The 16,692-nt window shown below is 43.4% G+C and overlaps 1 protein-coding gene across 1 annotated transcript in view; it reads left to right on the forward strand.

Annotated features, from left to right (window-relative positions):
- The window catches only part of COL22A1 (collagen type XXII alpha 1 chain), a 240,357-nt gene that overhangs the window by 88,440 nt on the left and 135,225 nt on the right, over nt 1–16,692 (forward strand). Inside the window, exons 5-10 of the mRNA XM_075743260.1 lie at nt 901–1,012; nt 10,792–10,915; nt 13,720–13,995; nt 15,060–15,140; nt 15,746–15,859; nt 16,422–16,466. Of these exons, the coding sequence (XP_075599375.1) occupies nt 901–1,012; nt 10,792–10,915; nt 13,720–13,995; nt 15,060–15,140; nt 15,746–15,859; nt 16,422–16,466 (752 nt within the window). The remainder of the gene's footprint in view (nt 1–900; nt 1,013–10,791; nt 10,916–13,719; nt 13,996–15,059; nt 15,141–15,745; nt 15,860–16,421; nt 16,467–16,692) is intronic.

The following is a 16,692-nucleotide window of genomic DNA, read 5'->3' on the forward strand; positions in this document are numbered from 1 at the left end:
ACCATAAAAGGGGGCCAGGCGGGGAGGGGCGGGGTCGGCGTGTCGGCGTGGCTCCGGGACGGGTCGAGCGTCCGGTCGGTCGGTCGTCGGATCGGTAAAATCGTTCTCTGTTATCACCATTGTTACTATCTGTTATCAGCACTGTTGTTGATTGTTCTCCCTCTCCCTTGCTGTCCCAGTAAACTGCCCTTATCCCAACCCTCGAGGCTTTGCCGTTGTTTTTCCGTTCTCCTCCCCATCCCGCCGGGGGAGGGGTGAGCGAGCGGCTGGGGCTAAACCACGTCACAGGACAAGGGGCAACAGTTTTAAACGGAGAGTAGATTTAGATTGGAGATAAGGGGGGGAAAAATTGCGATGAGGGTGTTGAGGCACTGGAACGGATTGCTCAAAGAGGTTGTGGATGCCCCATCCCTGGAAGTGTTCAAGACCAGGTTGGATGAGGCTTTGGGCAATGTGGTCTAGTGGAGGGTGTCCCTGCCCATGGCAGGGGGGTTGGAACTAGATGATCTTTGAGGTCCCTTCCAATCCAAACCGTTATATGATTCTGTGATTCTATGAATAAATTTTTGAGTATGCACCTATGCATTTTTCTGCATAGGGATTAAGGAATTATACAGCATTTTCACGGTGGTGTGGCAATGCAAGCAATAACTATTGATTTCTGGAGAGCTCTATTCTAATCTCTTCAGAATGTGTTACAGTTTGAATTTATGCTTGGCTTTGAGTTTTTGGACTAAGCAGATTAGACCACGTCAGAATTGTGTTCTGGCTTTTCCCAGCAAGAACAAAGTTAATCTCTGAAGTGCTGTGTTTGTGGGATGAGGTGACTACCTAAGTACAGTTGAAGACATGTCCCACTGCCTGATCAATGCCTCATATTTACACTTCTGTTATGGGCAGGATTTGACCTGATGGATTCGTTCAGTGTGAAACAGATTTTTGGAATGAAAGAAAATGGAATTCAGAGTGCTTATGTACGACTTGGAAGCTTCCCTGTTGTTCAGAAAACTGAGTGAGTACCCTGGTTTTTCACTTTATTTTCATCTGAGCCTCTACTTTGCATTATATGCTTCCTCTAGGTCAACCTTGTAAAAGTTATCTAGTACCTACACATATATTGCTGCTTTGATCAGCTCTTTCAGTTCTGCTGGCACAGAATTTCTACAATGTGATCAGGAGCCTCTGCACCAACTACAGGCTCCAGCCTGGTAGAGTATGAGCTGGTTTCGGTGTATCTCAATGGTTGTGAGGAGCAGTATCAAGAAATTCACAAAAGAAATTAACACTTAGTAAATAGCTTCTAAAAGAGATATTTGGTAGCACACCCACTGATATATATATTTGCTCATCACAAGAGACCAGTTCCTAGTAGATGTTGTTATCAGTTAGCTAATATGAGTTTTGGTCTCCTAAAAGAATGAGCGATTTTTAATCCTGGTGTCGACATGGATTCAGTCCTTGGAGCCTTGTATGACCTGGCACTGCCAGTTGTGTCATAGTCTATTAGAACGGTTTCTCTTCGGGTTGTCATTTGAGTCCTGCTAGCATTAGCCCTGGAAAGAGTGAGTGCATATAATTTCACTGAGTAACCATGAGCCATAGATTGAATTGTCATCATTAACATTTTTGCAGTAAATTTCTCTGTGCTGGTTTGAACTTCAGCTTAAAAAATCGATAGTAATTCTTTTCTTCTTATGGATGAGGGCTGTTATTTTTTATTCTGTTTTAGCTCTTTTACTCAGCTCACTGCGTCTTTGAGATTGTTCTGTGACTTACATTTCCTTGATTTCACAATATTTTTTTCGTCCTGGAGCCAACCTGGATTGATTTGCCCTTCTCCCCTTCCCCTTTTTTTCCATACAGTCTTTAAAAAAAAAAAAAAAAAAAAAAGTACAAATATGATACACTGAAAGGAAAATTGTTTTCTCTAAAGTCCATAAATTATGTCAAGTCTCAGGGTAGGTAAATTCATGATCTAGGAGAAGGCCAGCCAACTAAAGACACCTTGGTCTTGATAAGAAGTATATACATAACTAATGCGTGTGAGGAGGGAAATAAACCTATTTTGTTTGGCTCACAACAGTCTCTGGGTATAATTTCTGCTTGCTGCAGCTTGTAGCAGCTATTGGTAGTGTGATTTATCACTCTAAAGCAATACCACCAGGACTATATAGAAAGACCACCACCTTGAAGTAGAGGGAGGTTATTCTCCCCCTCTACTCTGCCCTGGTGAGGCCACATCTGTAGTTCTGTGTCCAGTTCTGGGCTCCCCAGTTCAAGAAAGACAAGGAACTACTGGAGAGAGTCCAGCAGAGGGCAATGAGGATGATGAGGGGACTGGAGCATCTCTTGTATGAAGAAAGGCTGAGAGAGCTGGGTCTGTTTAGCCTGGAGAAGACTGAGAGGAGGTCTCATCAATGCTTATAAATATCTAAAGGATGGATGTCAAGAGGAAGGGGCCAGACTCTTCTCTGTGGTGCCCAGTGACAGGACAAGGGCCAGTGGGCACAAACTGGAACACAGGAAGTTCCATCTCAATATGAGGAAGAACTTCTTCACTCTGAGGGTGACAGAGCACTGGAACAGGCTGCCCGGAGAGGTTGTGGAGTCTCCTTCTCTGGAGATATTCAAAACCTGCCTGGACACAATCCTGTGCAACCTGCTCTAGGTGATTCTGCTCTAGCAGGGGGGTTGGACTAGATGATCTCCAGAGGTCCCTTCCAACCCCTACCAATCTGTGAATCTGTGAAGACGTCCAGTTTGCACTTAAGAAATTCTGAGAGTGATGATCTACTGAATCTGAGCTCTGTGTGATGCTATGATGAATAGGACTAGTGCAGTCCTCGGGTGTATAAGCAGGAACTGTGAAGTATGAGCTGACTATCTCCATAGCAGGCAACTCAATCACCACTGCTGGGATGCTATGTCCAGTCTTTGTTTCCATAATTCAGCAGACAGGAATGGAGTGAATGAAAGTTTAAATAACTGGGAAACAAGTCTGACAATGAGAAGTTCAAGAAGTGCAGTGTAGTCAGGTAAAATTAAGAAGTGGTTAGCAACTGAGGTGACCACTTTCTGTAAGAACCTCTGGGGAATCAAAGTTTAGTAAAGGGTCTTTGGTGCTAAGGATAGTGGTAGACTGAAAGTCAGTGGCTACTTGTTAATGACATCAAAAAACAGCATGGAAAAAAAGGTATGCTTTTAACAATGAACGTAATTAACCACTGGAACAAGTTAACAGAGATTACAGAGAGTTGTCCATTTGCATTATTTTTTCAAATTAAGGGTTGAAGTACTTTGTTGTTGTTGTTTCTGTTATTGTTTTCCCAGAAAGACTGAGGAAGTGAAGCCAGACGAACAAGTTATGATGACTTTCCTTCTGCTCACATTGCACCCATTTATTTGTTGTTGCTGTTTTTAAAATACGTAGAATATTTTATTGCCTGGGACAATTAGAAATAAAACATCTTTAATTAGTAAATTGAAATGACTAAGCTTCCTTTTGAATGATTAACTGAAACATGAAATTAAAGAAGAACTTTCATATTTTCAGCCTTTTCTATTTTAACTTCCTTACTCCTGTGGTTAGGGAATGAACCCAAATAGGTATATCACCATGGAAGTTGTCTGCGTGTTTGGTTCATTTTAGCCTCTGGATGTCAGGATTCTGAGATGGTGCATATCGGTCATTGCTCACAGAAAATGCAATCTTGTAAAGCTGCACAAAACTGATAACTGCAATAATAAACAAAACAAAAACATCTGTCCTGTCTTACAGATAACCTCAAGCAACGCTTAGCAACTCATAGCAACATCTCATAATTAGATATAAAATCATTAACTGAATAATATATGTAATTCACTTTATTATCTGCTCAAAGGATTTATATCCTTTCATTTAAGCACTAGAACTTTTACAAAGTGCCAGCTTAGCTGCCTCAGAAATGTGCCTATTCATCTCCCAATCTGGAGCCTACAACTGTGAGCTTTCTTCCCCTTTGTGATGACGCATCCTGTGATGGTTCTGTGAACAAGCACAACAGCCAGGAAAGTGGCAGTGATCGAGGTACTGGTCACTGAGGGACTTAAAAATCTCTCTAGCTGGCTGAGGGCTAGTCCCTAAATCTGCCTGGGGCTTCTCCCCACTCCTCAGGTAACTGGAGCTGTCCCAATGTTTGCTTAAGGCTCTTCAATCTGTCTTCTGGCCAAAGCTGTGCCCCACATTTCCCAGGTTTTGGGAACTCAGGCTTGTTTCTCATTACTATTGTCTTGGCTAATGCCAAGCTTTTGGCTCACTTTCCTGTTCTGTTATCCATCTATTTCTCCTAGTCCTGACTCCCCAGAGCCTTCCTCCTGCCATGTTCATCCCTCAATTTTCTCTTGCCTGATCTGGTTCCAGCCTGGCTTGATCCTGATCCCAGCTGCCACCTCACAGAACTTCCTGATGGTTGGCCTAGCTTCTAGTCATGATCTGTTTCCTCTTTATATAGGTACAGTGTTGTCTCCCCTCAGTTTCTGAGTCTTAGGGGTTTTTTGGAGGGCATATATACCTCAATGTATTTGTCTGGAGACTTTGGTTCCTGACATCAACTTTGACTTCAGTTACCTGCCTTGGGTTTCTCCATGAGCTCTTGCCCTGGTCTCATCATTTGTTCTGCTCAACAGAGAAGAAAATTCTACCCAAAGCTCCCAAGACCTCCTACACTAAACATGAAACCTGTTGAATGCTTCCTTGTTCCTTACTTCCTCTCAAACATATATTTCGTATGAGGAAAGGCAGACACAACTAAGATTCTTCAGCTTGGAGAAGAGAAGGCTCAGTGGGGGATCTTATTCGTGTGTATAAATACCTGATGGGGAGGAAGCAAAGAAGATGGAGCCAGACTCTTCTCAGTGCTATCCAGTGGCAGGACAAAAAGCAATAAGAACAAATTAAAAACATGAAATTCAATCTGAAAACAAGAAAAATCTTATTTAGACTAGATGATCTCAAGAGGTCCCTTCCACCCTCAATGATTCTGGGATTTCTGATTCAATACTGCACCCTCTCCCACTCTCTGCCAGCCCTGTCTTTCCCTTTCCATTCTTCCTCCATACCAGAGGCAGCTGTTAGGCCTGGTCTGTGATCTGTCCCAAAATTTCTCATGGTGCTGGAGTTGGAGAAAGGCGAAGAGGCTGTGCTGAAGTCAGAGATGAGGGACACAGCTCCTTGCTCTAAGGAAGTGGCGAGAGCAGCCTTCCCAGCTGAAAGATCTTGCTGTGGCTCCTATCTGATCTCATGACCTCTCACGATCTCAAGTGCTTGTCATCTAGAAGAAACATGTCTGTCCAAATCTGCTGTGAAGTTACTAGGAGAACATCTATTAGAGGGACACTGGAGGAGTTCCTTGTAGATTTCTTCTTTACTAACCAAAGAAACAGGGTGAATTCATGGGCCCCAGTGCTTGGCTCATATCATTTGTGCTCTTCACCTGTTCATGTGCTCATGTCAAGTTAGTTTTGGCTGATGTCAAACATTGTTATCCCAGACAATACCTGAGCCTGGTGTGGAGGATGGAACATGCCAGAGACTGTTCCCCAAAGGCAGTTTGGATATGATCACTCTCTTTGGGAAAGAAGCATTTGGTTGAACTTCACTCATGGCTAGCAAATGGACCCTGACCATCATTTACTAGAGTGGATAGAGTCTCCAACTTCTAACAGGGTAAAGGAAATAAAGCAAGCATGGCTGAGGTGAAATGACTGAAGGCTTTTTTTGGTGTTTTAGAGAATAAAAGACTGAGGGGAGAACTGATAAACATACAAAAGGCTGCAGCCAAGAGAGGAGAACAACTTGTTCACATGGTTCTTTGTGGAAAAAAGTTATTTCAAGAAGACTAAACTGCAGTAAGTGAGATTTAAGATGGACTTTTTTGTAGCATGTAGGATAGTGAAACACAGGAAGAAATTACCTAGGGAGGTTGTATCTAGTCCATCACTGAGGTTTCTGAAGTAGAGGCCAAAGAAATGTCTGCCAAGGATGTACAGGTGGGGTTGATTCTGTGTTGTGACAATACTTCTACAGTCCTTTCTTTTCCTTTTTCCTTTTTTTTCCTTTTTTTTTTTTTTTTCCCTGTCATTCTAAGAGCCCTGGTGATGTGATGCATATGGACGTGAACTGGCTTTCTCCAGCCTTGTTTCAGACATGAAAACCAGTACTAGTCAGTGAGTTGCATTGAGTATTAGCAGTTTGTAGCTATTGTAGCAGTGGTCAAATTTCCGAAGTATACTAATTATGCTCTTCCTCACCAAATGCAGGCACTCTATTAATTGCTGTTATATTCTGTGTCTGAAGTGAGAACTGATACTCTTATTTTTCTCCATTGTGTTATTATTATAGATGTAGGATCCCATGTTGATTGTCACAGATGCAAGCTCTTATGCCAAACAAAAGCATGTAAGAAGGAGGCTATATCATGAAAATGAGCAATGGCTAAGAGAATCTCCTGCCTGGTTATTATATTTTGTTCTTTGTAGAAGTTGTGATTCACCTGACCTTGGAGTTGGGTTAATTAACTCTTAGGCTAACCTGCAGCACCAGGGGATTCTCTTGTCTTGGAGTTTTATAATGGCCTCTTCTGCAATCCATCCTGTTGTCAGAATTATAGACCATGGAGCTGGCAAAGTGCTCCCTGTAGGTACCAGGCATCCAGCAAAGCTCCATAATATGGATCATCAGTTCAATTCAGCCTTGGGTAAAAGAAAGAAATAAAACATTTCTGGGGACAGCAATTCCTGCCCTTGGATTCCTAAGTAAAGCTGAGCTTTTAGATGGAGATCACTTTTTAGTGAGGAAATAAGTGAAAACTCATAAACAGAGTTTTTGTTATTTATGCAGTAATGCATTTCTGTAATAGATGCAGGGACCAAAGATTTCAGAAACAGCTTTTATCATATCTTCAGAGCAACGAGACTGTCTTTAGATTTCCTTTGGCATGAAGCCTTTCTCTGCTGGGAACTTGCAGCCAGTTCTTCAACATCTTTAAAAATCAGTTGAGGGTGACAGGTAATAGGTCATTATAGCTTTCTATCAGTTTAAATCTACCTGATGGGCCATTTTTCAGCCTCTGTGTGATGAGGTGTGGCCAGACTCACAAGGATATTTAGGTACCTAACTCCCAGTTATTTCTCTGGGCATTAAGCATCTGAAAACCCTTTTTGAATTTAAGCTCACATGGTGATATTCCTGTTCCCAGCTCAGAGATATTCAAAAAGACTGTCTTAGCACAGAGGCCAGCAGTTGGCTCTTCCAGATTTCATTGTAGGTTTTCAGGACCAAGGCTCAATGTGATATCTTGGGGGGTTAATTTCAACCACATGCTCCTATCCCTCCCTGCTCAGCAAAGCAGTGATACCACAGTCACAGCCACTGTCTTTAATTCGTACTTGGAATGAAGCACATCTCCGTATGCGGAGTTCAAAAACCATTAGGGAAAGGCAGCGTTGAAAGCGTGTGTCCTGCTGCTGTTTGATGTGATGACAGCAATCATGCTATGGATCAGGAGAAGAGCAAAGTGCCCCTAAAGCTGTAACTTCACAACCTTGTGCCACCACTGGATTAACCTAGGAACCATTTCTTTGTTTGCTTTTCATTCAGTAGGAGGCTGGAGTTGGTGGTGGGCTGTAGCTAGGAGAGTGGTTCAGTACTCCATATAGGGCACTGTGTGTGCCCAAAATGTGAATCAGAATCCTAAAGGGCAGGGCAGAGAGGGAACTCATTAAACCCAGTTGTGATGGTAAAGATAGGTGGTGAGGAATGAGTGAAGGTAAATGCACTAGGCATGTATGCTGAAATGACAGAGTTTGAGGAGCTGAGCCACAGGGAAATGCCCCCACTGGCAGCACTCTCATGTAGAAACACCCACGGCTTTTGTTCAAGGGGATGGAGTGATAAGCAACACCTTTTCAACTATCAACATTGCCACCTTGCTGAAGTTTCTCAAAGGGATGGATGTTCAAAGCTGAAACGTGCGTCGTCTTCTCTGACAAACGTGGACACCATGAGTTGTCATTGTTTTACCCCAGCTGGCAGCTGAGCACCACACAGCCGCTCGCTCACTCCCCCCCCCCCCCCGGCGGGATGGGAGAGACAATCGGAAGAGTGAAAGTGAGAAAACTAGTGGGTTGAGATAAAAACAGTTTAATAGGAGAAACACAAAAAGGAAAATAACAACAATAACAACAACAATATATACAAAACAAATGATGAACAGCACAATTTCTTACCACCTGAAGTCGATGCTATGAAAGACCCCCAGCTGCCCAGCCTCCCAGCCCACATGTGCAAGCAAAACAAAACAAGGAATTAATTCACAACTTCCCATGGGCAGGCAGGTGTTCAGCCATCTCCAGGAAAGCAGGGCTCCATCATGCATGATGGTTACTTGGGAAGACAAATGCCATCACACTGAAGTTGATGCTGTGCAAGACTCCTGGCTGCTGCACCAGGGCACCAGTTTCACGCTTCTCAGCCCATCCCCACTTATAAATGGAACATGATGTCATATGGTATGGAATATCGCTTTGGTCAGTTTGGGTCAGCTGTCCTGGCTGTGTCTCCTCCCAGCTTCTTGTGCACCCCCTACCTTCTCTTTGGCAGGGCAGTGTGAGAAGCTGAAAAGTCCTTGACTGCTTGGCAACAACTAAAACATCAGTGTGTTATCAACATTATTCCTATCCTAAATCCAAAATACAGCACTACACCAGCTGCCAGAAAGAAAATTAACTCTATCCCTGCCGAAACCAGGACAGAGTGTACAAAGCTATTTGACAGGAAGTTTGCACTAAGGCATGTCAGCGGTGAAGGAGACCTGGCGGGGTGCCCTGTTGGGAGGGCTGATGTGACTGACCTGACTGTCTCTTACCAAACATCCCGTAGAATTTCTGGGTGGTTTTCAGTCATGCCAGTTGTATTCTCCATGGCAACTCTGCCACAAGAGTGACAACCGACACGCTTCTTGTTTTGTCATGAAGGGAGGGAGAGTCTGGCTATTTTGTGTGCCATGGGAGAGATGGATGCTGGGGTGAGGTGGATCTGACACCAGGGAGGGCTGGTTTGTGAATAGCTAGTACCAAGAAGTGAGACGGCCTTGTCTGCTCTCCTAAAGGAATGATTTTGTAAAGGAGCTAGTGGGAACCTGATTCAGTTTTCTCTTGTGTTGGAAGGCTTCTGAGAGCGCCTGTGTCCCCAGCAGGTGCATAGCCTGCATGGGCATTTTATATAGCAAAAGCCACAGCAGTGGGCGAAACCACAATGTTCCAAATTTTTAACTTGGCTAAAAAGACAGGAAATTCAAAGCAGAAATTAAAAGATGACTGAATATTTTGGCATTAGGAAAGACTGGTTTTCAAGCTTTGCTGTAATTGCAAAACAAAATATTTTGGAAATTTTCAGGATTTTTGCTTCAAACACTCTTAAGAGCCTCTAGTTTTGTATGTCTTTGCACCAGTTTCTGCATAGTGATGGACTTTGTCAAATATTCCTCAAGAGAATCTTTCTTCATTGCTTTGCTCTTTATTAATTGTTGCCATTGTGTTTTGTTTTCTAATGAGAGCTTATGCCTGACTGCTCAGATGGCCGGAAGCAAAGACATGATATTTAGGAAGGACCTATTGAAGAATGATCAGAGGAGCAGGCTGGCTTGGGCATGAGGAACAATGAAGTTAACTGGGACTCTTCAGCTGGAAAAAGAGATGGCTTAGAGGCATTATAAGCAAAGTTTGCAAAATCATGAATGGCATTAAAAAATAGAAAAAAAAGGGGTTCATTGCGTTGTCCCTTATAAGAACTGAGCTAGATCCTAAACAAACAAGAGGAGGCTCATTATACAGTGGGTAGCAGAGCTGTGTGATTCCTTGCCAAAGGATGTAATAAGTTTACCTGAGTTCAGGGGGAGACTGGAAAAGTCCATACAAGATAAATCTATAGAAAGTTCTTAATGTAGAAATTGTAGCTGTCTCTGAATTTGACCCCTGGATCCCAAAGGGTTGGAGGTAGGGTGGGATATGTTTGTTCTGTTCATTCTCATTCTTAGGCATCCAATAATGGCTAGAGACAACAACAAAAAAAATAATCCTAGGTTAGTTGTCCCTTCTTGTCCAGTGTTGCATGCTCATGTTATGATATGCTCTTATGTTGGGGCTGAGTCAAACAGTGCTGGTTTTTGTTACCTCAGACTTATGCATGGATCATAGCGTCATACCAGTAAATTTCTGCCTAATGTGTTTGTAGCGTTTGATTTGAGAAGGTTATTCTGTTCTCCCAAGCCATCAGCCAAGGAACATCTTCTTGGGCAGGCATGAGGTGTAGTGAATGTTTGGGGGCAAATATTACAATATTTGTTGCTATAACTGTACATTTGTAGAGAGTTTCAGGTGTGCCTCCCCATTGTCAGGTGTCACAGGTCTTCAGTGCATCTAGAGAACAACAGAATGATTTACAGATTGCATGAATTGAAGCATCAGGAAAAAAACAACTGCTTTGACGTGATGGATACTAGACTGCAGAGTTTTACAGTTTCTTATTTAATTTGAGAGCTTCACCATTGTTCCAAAAAGGGCTCCTCAAGGACAGAACCAACTAGAGAGCACAAGCTCATGTTCATCTCTCTGCAGGCTGCCAAATACAGCAGATTTTGTAGAAAATATGTGATACTTTTGGGAAGCGTTGCTGGGACATGCAGTGAGTTTTAGAAGTTCTGCTCTTCACTGCTAAGCCTGATACATTGCTCTCTTTTTCCCTCCCCATGCCAGGGATGTATTTCCACAAGGTCTGCCTGATGAATATGCCTTTGTAACTACCTTCAAATTCCGGAAGGCTTCCAGGAAAGAAGACTGGTATATTTGGCAGATTATTGACAAGTACGGCATACCACAGGTACGGGGCACTTTGCAGCCAGCAAGAACAGCCTTGTTTCTCTTTTGTTGCATGAACCAACTTTTTTGCCTTAACCTCCCACTCCTTTTTCCTTGCAGACCAGTAAAAATCCCTTTGCCTGTCTTTCAGTTCATTTTGCTGAAAATCCTTTATCTTTACTTCAAACCCTGGAGGAAGGTTTGCGTAGACCTTTATAGCTGTTAGCATGCAGATAGGTGTATTGGTTGGAAAGGGGGAGAAAAATATACTGTCCTTGCTTTTGAAACCACTTTTGGGTTTTTGGTTGTTTTGTTCAGGTAGTTCCATGTAGGGAAAACATTTTAGCTGTTTGGAAAAAAAAACACACAAATGTACCACAGAGCAGTGAGCCATGTCAAGTTTTTTCACGAGTTTCTAGATACCATGCAAAGGCATTATGGGTTCCCTGCTTATGGTGTGAATGTAGTACCTATGACTGCTTCACAACCCTGAGTCCTAGCTGCTGCAGAATTTGAAACTGGGCTGTCAGCATGGGCTTACATAGCCACGTAACACAGTGTTGCTGCTTTGGAACCAGTATTCGAAAGGATTTTGGCAACTCACAGTGAAAGACAGGTGCAGTCTGAGGACTTAGATAACTGAGTTGCAAACAATGGTAAAAGGTTCATGTGAAAATTATTATCAGCTGCACTTTGTTTTACTGCAAAAGATTTACTGACTGACATGCATTCTTAATTCTGGCAAAGTTAGAATGTGCGTATCACTCAGCATTTCTTGGAGACAGCCGAAAACTTGAACTGCTTAGACGTAGGGAGAAAAAAAGCACTTGAGATTCTCAGTAATATTTTCAAAAACGCCTTAAATTGTGGTGCTGGAAGTGCCTTAGAGCCTCATGAGCCTTGTTTCACGTAAAGACGGTTTGGCCACTACATTGCACAGCTTACAGACTGCAGACACTTCTCAGTTAACGCTGATCCGAGGTGGCATTTCCAGCCAGCACGGTGCTCAGCTGCATGGAGATGTTGGGTCAGATCTGGAGTCAGCCTACCCTGGGCTGCTTACATCAGACACGGCTTGGTGCCGATGTGGCCAAACTCCTTCCAGCTCTGCAGCTTGCAGGCACGCTGTTTGTTCCCCTGGCTCTGCGCTTTGCTCCATTCCCTGCTGCTTGCTGGTAACTGCCTGACTTTGGTAAAAGAAGAAATCAATTTGTAAATGAACTAAAAGTATAATGTCTTCAAAAGCATAGTTTTGCTTGCCTCATAGCTTGCAACGCGGTGGGGGCGGGTGTAGCAAGATGCTGTTCGGAATGGCTTGTAGGGGGAAAAAGGCAGACACAGGTAGAGGGAGAAAGATGGAGGGAGGCAACAGTGGGATTTTGATTCTGCAGTGAGGAAGTGGAGTGACATGATTTGATACAGAATTAAAATGGATTTTTTTTTCCACTCTCACTTGAAAATGCTTTGCTTAAGAATGCTTAGGACCTCATTTCTTGTGTGTCACACTTGATTACTTCAGTCAGAAAGGAAGACATTTGAGGCCGTCTGTCCTTAAACCCTTCTAACTTTCCTGTATCCCTAGGCATTGTCTCTTCTATTTCTAATTAACTGGATTAGGCTGGGAACTAGTCTTCGGCACTGACTTGTGTCATGGCCTGACTGTGTCCACACAGTGTAATACATGGTCCTAGGTCTCCTCTGAGCCTAAGGCATAATCATCATTGTGTGTTTCAGTTTTCTGTTCAAAGTGTCTGAAATAAAGTATGGGCAGTGCTATAGCTCAGCAGACTGGTTTCATACCAGGCAATGAGGGATTTTTCCATGCCGCATGGGATGGTTGAGGACATGTGATGGGTACTAAAGAGCACAGAGCTTGCTGGGAAGTGTGTGTGTGTGTGTGGGGATGCACAGGATAGGGGGACCCAAAACAATCTCAGCTTTGTCTATCTGCCTTTCGGTATATGACCCCATCTGGAGTACTGCATCCAGCTCGGGGGCCCCAACATAAGAAGGACATGGGGCTGTTGGAGCAAGTCCAGAGGATGATCACAAAGATGGTGAGAGGGCTGGAGCACCTCTGCTATGCAGACAGGCTGAGACAGTTGGTGTTGTTCAGCCTGGAGAAAAGGCGGCTCTGGTGAGACCTTAGAGCAGCCTTCCAGTACCTGAAAGGGCTACAGGAAAGCTGGAGAGGGACTGTTTACAAGGGCATGGAGTGATAGGACAAGGGGTAATGGGTTTAAACTGAAAGAGAGTAAATTTAGATTAGCTATTAGGAAGAAACTCTTTATTGTGAGGGTGGTGAGGCACTGGAACAGGTTGCCCAGAGAAGCTGTGGATGCCCCATCCCTGGAAGTGTTTAAGACCAGGTTGGATGGGGCTTTGGGCAACGTGGTCTAGTGGAGGGTGTCCCTGCCCATGGCAGGGGGGTTGGAACTAGATGATCTTTGAGGTCCCTTCCAACCCAAACCATTCTATGATTCTATGATTCTACGTGCTACCACGCACCCATGCCCAAGCATAGCCTGGGAGGCATCACGGTGGCATGTACTGAAACCATCCCAAGGATTGTACGCACAAGAGAAGACTTTAGGTGGTCATGGGTCTGCACCCAAGCCTGTGCCCTGCCCTATTTACTGGAACAGGTATAGGCTCCCTGTCTATCTTCATATCTCACACAAAACTCTGTCCTCTGCTCTTTCCTTGGGCTTCTCACCACATGCTGTACCATCCCTGACTTTGGAGTGTCAGTTGCAATGGAAGTCAGGCAGGAGGAAGGAGGAGGCTGTGTACTTTTTTAGCAAAATCACTTCTGTCTTCTTGCAGGTCTCGATCCGACTGGATGGAGAGAACAAAGCTGTGGAGTACAATGCCATTGGGCTCACCAAGGATGCCGTGAGAGTGGTCTTCCGAAATGCACGAGTCAGTGATCTTTTTGACCGCAGCTGGCACAAAATTGCCCTCAGCATTCAGTCAAAGGCTGTCTCGCTTTACATAGACTGCAGACTGGTGCAGATGCTACCTATTGAAGACAGGGAAAATATTGACATTCAAGGAAAAACTGTGATTGGCAAACGCTTGTATGACAGCGTCCCCATTGATGTAAGTACTGCGTGTGCTGATTAGGGTTGAGGTAATGTTCAGCATTGGGTTTGCAGCATGTGAATGGTTTTTTTGGGGGGAGTATGCTGTAACTGACCCTTTTCCTGAAGCAGCACCACGGAAACGTTACCTGTGTTGCATAGCTCAGACAGATTGGCATCTCATCATGTACAAGACTTGCTGTCTTTCTGCGTGAGACTGTCAGTATGTCCGTAATAGGGGTTAAAAATGAGAAATTAATTTCATCTTTTTATCTGGTCCCAGAATGTTCTATAGTTAAAATCAGAGACAAAATCATCCACAAATACCATCAGATCGGGTACTGAGCTACACACGTAAAGGTCTTTTGCTGTCTGATCTTGGCATTATGAATGTTTCCACCCACAACAGGAAGAGATAGGGAATAAAAGAAAGGTTGTTAATTCAGGAGAGTCATGGTATATTCTCAGGTCCTCAGAAAATATGCATGATATTAAATCACTCTTGCTCCAGTTTAACCAAAGTTGAGACCTGCAGGTTGGACCTGATTGTCCAGTAGCAGTAACATGGTAAAAGTTATACGTGATTGGTGTTTTGAGACTTGTGTAATCTTTCTTAGCTGTGCAAAATGGATGGAATGTCCATATTAAATGTACTAATAGCATTTCTCACGCAGGGGTAAATGGTCAGAAGATGCAAGGCACAACAGGAGAAAAACAAACTTTATGTCTAACGAAATTTTAGGAAGGATGGAGGTGGTCAGAATATGTCTTTTCAGACAGAAATTTGGCCAGGACATGGGGATTAGCATGCCTCCTTATTTGTAAGAAAACCTGCACCAGAATTTTAATAGGCGTATTCCTGCTGTCATTGGCTCAGTACTCTTGAAGCGCACTGAGATATTGGTCCATTATTGATACAGAGAGAGAGAGAGATATTGACTACAGGATCCACTGAATCACTGTGAATTTATCCCCATCTGGCCTTTGTTTGTGTTCGTCTGCACTGTTTGTAGCCAAGCAAAAGGACATGCGGTCTTTAATAATTTACTGTCTCTGAGACTATTGCCTCACTTTGTCTTCTAGTTTGATCTTCAGCGGATGGTTATTTACTGTGATTCTCGGCATGCTGAACTGGAGACCTGCTGTGACATTCCCTCTGGACCAGTAAGCTTCTTTTTGTCATTTATTCATTTTCACATGAACACTCTTTGCTGAAATCTATTACAGAAATCAGGGAATATATGACAGCGTGGGATTATCATTTTTTTAATGATGCTGAATGAAACCTAACTATATAATTGGTAATGTAGCAGTGCCAGAAGAGGGCCGCTGCAGAGGGATGGATATGAGAAATTGGAAGTTTCCAAGTTGCTCTTTCCTTGACAAACTGTCAGGGGAAACAAAACCCTGAAGTGATGATGGAACAATGAAAATTCAGCATGAAATATTCAACATGTTTTCCACTGGTTTTATTTGGGAAGAGCTAAAATGGTGCCAGTTGCTGCTTAGTTTCTTGTGCCCAGCTCTCATTAGAAACTTCCATCCTCCTTTCACTCCTCTCAGTCCTGGTTAAAGACATTCATTGTTTATTTTGCCACATTTTTCCCTATTGCTTGAATGAATGGGGATTTTGTGGGATTTTGTTCCTCCGTATGACTCATTTAGTTGTGCATTATCCAGTAATGCCTATGCAGTTTCTCTAAAGCGGGTGGAAGAGGAAGCTTTCTAGCATCGAAAGCTTCGTCATGACCTTGGGTGTTTGGGTATAGTGCCAGGTCACGGTCCTGACGGAAGCACCTCCCCTGGAAGTGAGGCCCACTGTTGGCAATGAGCAAGTTGGCCACCTCAAGACTGTCAACTGCTCCTGTCCTGCAGGACAAAAGGTGAGTGTTGAGATGAGTGTGTTACATTTGGGGGATGGTAGATAGGTTTGGAAAGAGGGATATGACACCATGCAAGTGAGTTATAAGAAGGGCTGTAGTGGTGGAAACCACTTCATAGAAAGAACCAGGCATGTGTCATTCACAGGTGGGATGTCTGGAGAGGTAACAGCAGTCTTCCCAGGTATTTCCTCTTTACCTAATTCAGTGATTTTGATGATGCTGGTAGTCCTGGTAATAACCTTGAAAACAAAGTGGTTATTCTTATCCAGCCCAGTTATGTGCATCCTTCTTCAAATAAAAAGAGATTCTGGAGGTAAATATAGCCACATTGAAAAAAAATCTCATAGCTTTTAAAAGCAGTATGCTTGCTTATATTGGCTCTGACTGGGACGTCTGAGAAGCCAGCTTCATTGTTACTGCTCTTGAGGGCATGTCATTTTTAGTCTGTTCTCCACTAAAACCTGAAAACATTTTTGTTGTCCTCAGTTGCTGTGGGACTGGGCCCCTTGCTCTTATATAATGAGAAGATCAGTCTGACTAATCATGGTTTTTTTTGTCTCAGGGGGAGAGAGGTCCAATTGGCCCTGAAGGTCCTAAAGGTCAAAAGGTCAGTAATATGTGCTAGTTAATTTGTTCAAAAAAACAGCCACAAAGAAAATAGTTTCAGAGTAAGTTGAGGAGTTGCTATTGAGAAATAAAAGTCAATTTGACATATGACTGAGTTCAGATCATTTTGGATGAGCCCAGGTGTGCACGAGACTTTGGCCGTCTTGTATCTTTGCTCCAGGCTTGCATTTGAGCTTCTCTGTTGCTGCTTTATGTTATTCTTAGAG

The sequence above is a fragment of the Balearica regulorum genome, chromosome 2 (assembly GCF_011004875.1).
Source record: "Balearica regulorum gibbericeps isolate bBalReg1 chromosome 2, bBalReg1.pri, whole genome shotgun sequence".
Lineage (NCBI taxonomy): Eukaryota > Metazoa > Chordata > Aves > Gruiformes > Gruidae > Balearica > Balearica regulorum.